The following is a 7,661-nucleotide window of genomic DNA, read 5'->3' on the forward strand; positions in this document are numbered from 1 at the left end:
GAGAGTAGACTTTGATGAATCTGCGTGCGCAGCAGTCAGTGCGTGCTGGAGAGAAAAAAACGCTTGAGTATCGATCTTCTTACATGAGGATCGTTCAATATCAATACCAGCGTTGGTATCGATATTAGGATCGATCCGCCCACCTCTAGTTTCCAGGAAGCTGTTACAACAAAAGCGCAAACTTTTTGAAAATAAACAAATCATCTCTGTCATCTCAAGTCATGCTCTGATATTGGGAGTTTTCATAGTAACGGCTTCGTAAAAAGCTGGTCACCGGGACAGTTTGCCGGCTTTGTTTTTTTTTCGTCCACTTTGTTTTGTTGGCTAACAGGTTAGTTAACGCTAATGTCGCAACTTCTGCCGGAAAACAACATTCAAAGTGTTTGAACGGAACTTTTACATGCGCGTGGAGGTGAGTCAACATAATGTTATAAACACTTAATAAAGTGGTCATATTTTTAATTATTTCTCGACGTTTGCTGTCACTGCCCTTGAAGTAATTATGTTTTTCCAGTTACACAAAGTTTTATTGTAGGATTTTTTTTCTTTTTCTGTCATCAATTAAAGTTACGTTTTATAAATAAAACTAAAAATACTGTAAAATGGTCTTTTTCATCTTCATATGCCCCAGATTATTTAATTTACAGTGATTCGAAACAGAAAAGCAATAAAATCTTACATTTTCTAAACTACTGTTTGACTAAGTTAGTTGAATAAAAGTTGTGGTAACATGTTATAACCATACTGGAGTAAAACAAAGCTCAGTAAGAATTTCTGAGGTTGTAACGTTACACGTTAGTGTGGAGCAGTAACATTTAATTTGTTGATAATGAGAAAATGTTTTCAAACTTTTATTCAGTTGAGACCAACTGTGGTTTAAAATTCATGCTTTCATATTTCTCAAATTGTGCAATTTACAGTAATTTGGCAATGAATTCTCACATTTGAGAAGGATGTAAGTGCAAATCCATTTTAAAGTACTGTTTGAAGTCAAATAAAAGTCAGTTTTTTTCTCATTATCTCTCATCAAAAAATTGAATATGTTACTGCTCTACAATAATGTGTAAAGTTATAACCTCAGAATCTGTAGTGATCTTGCTTTTCTAATGTGGTAATGACAAGTTAATGCAACAACATCATTCATATCATGATCAGGATGTGTGTGTATTTTCTTTGGGTGTTTTATCTGTGTTTATGCATGCACGTAGTAGACACGATAATGCACAACTTACACCAGACAATGATCCTTTGTCTTTTAATGTGTGGGAAACAGCAAACATTGATATCTCCACAGTTGATGCTAGTGTGGTGTGCAGTTGCTTTTCACAGTGTCTGCAGGAACTCTCATTCACTGTTGGAATAATATACTGTCCACCCCCCTCTCAAAAATGTTGTTTGGACAATGGCTTTCGAGATGTTTGGACTATTCTGAATGAGTATTGGTTGAGCTGGAAAAGCATGTTCCAAGCTACCATGGGCACAATTTGGTGGGGGATAGGGGGGACATGTCCCCTCCACCTTTTCAACCAGGGGGGACAGAATATGGTATGTCTCCCCCCACCTTCTGACATATATGTGTGTACTTGAAACATGCTATGTCAGTCTTATGTGCAAACCATGTCAGAATAGTATCTTTGTTTCTGCAAGTTTGTATTTTTAGCAGCATTGACTTGTTTACAACACCTGTTTCTTGTTTGTCACATTCAGAATTTTCTGGGACTGCATTTTGCCCAGATTTGAAACCAAAAATAGTTGCCTCTAGGGACTAGTGTCTACACATAAGTATCAATGGACCATATGCTAATTTACTAAATTCTGAAAGTTAGAAAAGGAAATCAGAAAATCTATCTGGGACCTCAGAAAGCCCATCTGCAATTATTGCTTGATCTCCAAATCAGTCTATGCAAGCGAAATTATGTTCAGTCTGAGTGTTGTCATTAGTGCCACTTCGAAAATTAAATTCATGATAAGTAATTTATCCTAAAGTTATGATCCGTTGTTTTTTCAAACTTGTGCAAAAACAAATCTTGAGAAAAAAAAATACAGTATGTGATAGTTAATAATTATTAAGAGCCTGTTCTTTCATATTTATGAATACATTTTACCACATTGCAGTTGTTTTTTTTTTAAATGAAAACTCAACCTTCTTGTCATTCCTGTTATTTTTGAGTTCTACACATGTGGTGATACCTTATTTACACCATGATGTTAATAAAATCAATGCTGGCTATTCTCATAATAAAGTACTTATATCCACAGTTTCAAATTGCATAAGTCAAATGGTGCCCACTTTACGGTATTCTCAAAACATTAAAATTACTGTTCTGGATGCTCAGAATGCATCTGAGCTTATCTAGAAACCTTTGGGCTTCGGCCCTGTGGGCCTCGAACTTTGTCCACCCCAATTTCTAGTTCTAAATTGCGCCCTTGCAAGTTACAAGAACTTAATAATAAACCATATACAGACATTTTCCTTTTCAGGTGAGCTATCTGTTGCAGCATGACAACTGCAGTTTTGAACATCCCCAAAACTCCATAACAGAACCCCAGTGCTCTTATATATGGAGTCTGGGAGGAAGATATTCCCGGCGCATGTGCAGCAGTACAGTCCCAATCACATTTTCTCTTGAATGTGCCTATTTTGTATATTAAACCATTTCAAACCATACATTATTTTGTTTTTTGCTGGTTATAAATTATTTTAAAACACTGGGAAAATGTCTGGGTGACTTTAATGTGATCATTTATAATGTGTTACTACCTTAATCGGATTTATAAATTAGCTGTTGTGGATGTGGTTTTCAGCAGCTCTAAACCGATCTTACCTCATGTATATTTGATATAAACTTGCTTAACTGTAATACCATGTAAACAGCCTCTGTTTTTAAATGCATCAGGTCGTAGTTATTCCAAAATGTGTCGTCACACTGGAACACCACTTTGATAAATGTTAATAATACGGTATTTGACTTCTTTTTCTTTTAGTTTACCCTTGAGAGGACGATGCCACGGTTGCAGTCTGGCGTGTGGAAGCATTTCACTTCAGTTATCAGGGACGGGAGGTAGACTTTCATGTGCAACTACTGTTCAAAGACACACTCAAAGAACGCCACAAAGATGCAGGTACACTTGGACAAATGCAAAGAGTATTCTGTTGCTTCGCACCAGTCACTGCTGCTGGATGGTAGCTCCTCTGCTTCCATTCCCATTCCTTCCTCCTCGTGCTTACCATCTGCCACCCATGGGGGACAATTCCTCATCGATTCAGTGGATCAGGGCAGCCATGCGTTTGCTGACGAGTGCCTGGCCAGAGCAGTGTATGCAATGTCTTCACCACTCACTCTCACCGAGAACATTTATTGGAAACGGTTTTTCAGTGTGCTCCGACCCGCGTACTGTCCGCCCACCAGGGAAGCTCTTTCCTCTCATCTCTTGGAGTGTGAGTATGACAGAGTACAAATCCAGGTTCAAGAGGCTATACGGAAAGCGGACTGCGTCACCATCATCTGTAGTGGCGGGTCAAACATAAGAGAGAGCGGACCTCTCGTTAGTGTCGTTGCAACTCCTTTGCTACTGTTCTACAAAACCACACAGGCAGGCAAACACACATGCAGAAGCGTTTGTATTGCTGATGAACTGACAGGGATCATTAACCCTCTGTGGCCGACGCCGTCATATACAACGGCTAAGACCAAGCTTAATTAAATTATAAATATCTTTTTAATGATATGAGATAGAAACATACTTTTTTTTTTGCTGAAAAGTTAACTCTGCGGACTTTTGAGCCAGTCATTGGCCATCTTTGTACTCCTCATAGAAGCTGTGTGATGACGTGCGCAATGTGAGTGTCCAATCGGAATTGGTTCACAGTCACATGGTTTTCCAAAATCCAATCGTAGGGCAGATTTACCTCATGTGAAATGCCAAAGATCATTTTCAGGAGTGATATGTTACTAGTTGGCCCATTTGAATAGCCCCCTGGGTGCTCCAATGAGTACATACTATTAGTACAGGGGTAGGCAACCTGTTCCAGAAAGAACCATGAGGGTGCAGGTTTTCTTTGCAGCCACTGACTCCACCAGGTGATTTTACTGATTAATATCACTTTGAGCAGATGGAATCAGTTAATCAGTGAAATCACCTGGTGGAGTCAGTGGCTGCAAAGAAAACCTGCACCCTCATGGCTCTTTCTGGAACAGGTTGCCTACCCCTGTATTAGTACATACTCAGTGCGCCCTGTGCCATTACACACAGCGATCTGTGAAAGCAGGAGCAGACGGAGAGCCTCTGATGACAATCTCACATGCTCAAACAAAGAGTGTGTAACTATCAGGATTGTGCCACTAGTTTGCATGTGAATGTTACTGGATAACTCTGTTGCTTTCTCTGTGTAAAGCACTGTTTACCATATCAATGGACAACAAAACGCATAGACCATTTTGTATATATTGTTCAAAATGTGCATTTGTGTTTATTGTTTCAACCTTTTTGTTGTACAGTCTTTCACACAAGACCTCACAAGACCTTTATAAAGTGTCAAAACAGTTGTTTATTATAGTTTGCTGTGTGTTTTGAATAAATGTGTGTGGAAAATAATTTTTTTAACATATATATTCTGGAAGCACAGGTTGTCCTGAAAAAAAGAGACATAAAACTTGATTGTGGCATGGAGGGAGAGCTGTTAACAGCAATAATAAAACATTTATGCCAGGTGAGTGAACTGTCCAAAAAATGCCCTCGGACCCCAGAGGGTTAATGAAGTCAGGCCAAAAAAGGTATTTGCTGTTGTCACTGATAACATGCCAGAAATGACGGCTGCTTGGGCTCAAATAGAGGAAACCTTACCCCATGTATCCGCCATCGGTTGTGCCGCATCCATGCTGAAACAGCTCCATGAAGATGTTCTGTCCCAGCCATCTATAAAAGCACTTTCCAGCAGAGCTGAGCAGGTGGTGAGGTGCGTTCGAGAGAAGAAGATATTAGCAGAGATATTCAGACGCTGGCAGATGACAGCGATACAAACCCACACCTCCACGTTCACAGTGCCTGCTGCTGCTGCTGACTGGACAGGTGTGGTTAATATGTTCAGCTGCCTCCTCGAGGATCAGAACTCCCTCCAGGAGATGGCTTCTTCATGCTCATTGGATGTCGAGGCGTCCATGAGGGCTACAATACACCGATGCAGCGTTTTGGACAGGATTAAACAGCGGTCCAAACCTGCTCTGTTTGATTGGGAATTACATTGATTACGTGAAAAGAGAAGACATTGTGCTCTCGGGTGTTGTTGATATGTTCAGTCAGTTGAGACGCCACGTTGTCTCTGCCCTGTCTGCGTCTGTGCTGGACAGCGTGGAATGCAAAGCAGTCCTGGCGTCCTTAGACAGGTCTCAGGACTTTTGTGTGAAGCCCATTCATGTAGCTGCATACATGCTGGATCCAAAGCACGTTGGACAGCAGAACCTATCAGCTGAGCAGATAAACGGAGCTTACTGTGTGATCGCCAGCCTGTTGCAACATTTAAACCTCGACGAGGGTAAAGTCCTAGCTATCTTTGGCAGGTTTTCAGCTAAGCAGGGTTTATGGAAGGGGGCCGGAATATGGAGCTCGTGCCAGCACGTGTCTGTTTTCACCTGGTGGACAGGGCTGTGCTCCTCTGAGCCTCTGTCCACCGTGGCCTCTGCCATACTGTGGATCCCACCGACGACCAGAGTCTGTGAACGTCTGCGATCGCAGATTTTAAAAATAGAAGCGCAAAGTTGTGTGCCGGCCGACAAGGTGCAAAAACTGGTGTCAGTCCAGACAAACCTTGAGCTTTTAGAGCCTCGTGGTATGTACCCGCTTGATAATGAGGAAGAGGAGGAGGTTTTGTTTCAGTCTGACACTCGGTAAAGCTTGGGACTTTTTTTTTTGCACAAATATAGGTTTCTTCTTGGGAATCTGTGGGTTCTCGTGTTTCTTACTGATGGCTGTGTATAACAACCACAGATCATTTTGTAAACAAGAGAAAGAACTCACTTTATATCTCCTCTGCCTGTTACTTTTGGGTCATCCTACAGTAACGGAATTACAATCATAGCAAATTTGTAATGGCCAGATTCTTCTGTCATTGTAATTCTGTTACTGTAGAATTGGCCTATTAAAAGTGGTCTAAGACAATAAGTGAATGAGAGGTAGCCTTTTTTCCAACAAAACAATTTTGAATACAATGAAATATTTTTATTAGATCATTGTTACTCATCCCTATTCTGAGAACTGGGTTTTTATACATTTTTATTTTTTATTTTCCATGTAACTGACATGTAAAATCTTAATTATGGTGTGTCACTGCATCGATGCAGAATCTTTCACCTCAACACCGCGATGTGTCATAGAATTGAGAAATTTTATAAATGGCCTGCCACTCTACCATTTGAGTATTGGTCCACATAACGTGCACTAGGCCTAAGCTAGAATGCTCTATCTTGTGATAGTGTGGAGTAACACTTGTTACGATTCTTCCTCAGCAAGGAAATTATAAACTAATAATTCTGTCAACAATACAAATCATTTATTAGATTGAGATGACATTTGATTGACGGTTTGACAAATGATGATGTAATGGTCACATCTAAAGTCTGTTTTAATCATGTATGATCTGTACATGGAGTACATATAAATGAGTGTTTTATATAAACATGTATGATCAAGAACATAGTTGCTGGAGTTCTTCTTTACAAATCTTCATTTTTGTGTAAAATAACACTTTGGACATTTTGACAAAATATTTTTGCAGTTAAGTTGGCCAACTTGTGGGATATTTTAATGTTTATATTGACATAGAGAATAATATTTATTTCCCATCCGTGGCCTGACCTTGTCATTCCCCACAGCCTGTGTTTAAACTTAGGGAGATATTGGGGAGTGACAGTAAAACATTTCACCCTGAAAAACAGTGACAACCTTCGGTTGGATGTGGTGGTGGAGGTGAGCTGGTACTGCATGGACAGAGGACTTTGCAGCATGCAACTTGAGCAGGAAGTAGGAAAAGCATCATCAGCATGTAGCTAGAGGTAGACTAGAATGACCGTTCATCCACAGGGTACCAGGGGCTTCACTTTTAATTCAATTTCAATTTAATCAACTTATAAAGCGCCAAATCACAACAAAAGCCGTCTCAAGGCGCCTCACACTGAGCAGTTCAACATAAAAAAATTTAAATAAAAATTAAAAATTCAAGTACATAATTAGAAACAGAAGCAAAAGAATAAAAAATAAAAACTACTCATAAGAAAGAGAATAAAAATAGGTTTTAAGTCTTGACTTAAAAATGTCCACGGACTCCGACTGCCTCACGGTCACAGGAAGACTGTTCCACAGAGTGGGTGCACCATTAAAGAAAAAGCTCTTTGACCCGCTGACTTCTTCTTCACCCTGGGAACACAGAGAATTCCCGCATCCTGCGATCTCAAAGCCCGGGCCGGCACATAGGGTTCCACCAGATCGGCCAGATAAGATGGCGCCAGTCCATGAACATCTTTATAAGTCATAATAAAGCCTTAAAATCTGCTGTCACAGAGACAGGGAGCCAGTGTAAAGATGGCAAAATGGGTGTGATATGTTCAAACCTTCTGCTTCATGTCAAAAGTCTGGAAGCAGCATTCTGAACCAGCTGAAGACCCTCT

At 40.2% G+C, this 7,661-nt stretch overlaps 1 protein-coding gene across 1 annotated transcript; it reads left to right on the plus strand.

Annotated features, from left to right (window-relative positions):
• Positions 1-293: 293 nt before the first annotated feature.
• Positions 294-5,250, plus strand: LOC117502438. Its single transcript, XM_034161494.1, has 3 exons — positions 294-412; positions 2,986-3,654; positions 4,758-5,250. The coding sequence occupies exons 2-3, from the start codon at positions 3,073-3,075 to the stop codon at positions 5,244-5,246; spliced, it is 1,071 nt and encodes a 356-aa protein (XP_034017385.1). The 5' UTR covers positions 294-412; positions 2,986-3,072; the 3' UTR covers positions 5,247-5,250.
• Positions 5,251-7,661: the final 2,411 nt, after the last annotated feature.

Source organism: Thalassophryne amazonica, chromosome 20, assembly GCF_902500255.1.
Source record: "Thalassophryne amazonica chromosome 20, fThaAma1.1, whole genome shotgun sequence".
NCBI classification, from domain to species: Eukaryota; Metazoa; Chordata; class Actinopteri; order Batrachoidiformes; family Batrachoididae; genus Thalassophryne; species Thalassophryne amazonica.

Coding starts and splice junctions, on each gene's coding strand:
- LOC117502438 (XM_034161494.1), top strand. CDS start 3,073: ATGTGCAACTACTGTTCAAAGACACACTCAAAGAACGCCACAAAGATG. Junction 3,655..4,757: donor AACTGACAGGGATCATTAAC/CCTCTGTGGCCG, acceptor CAGAGGGTTAAT/GAAGTCAGGCCAAAAAAGGT.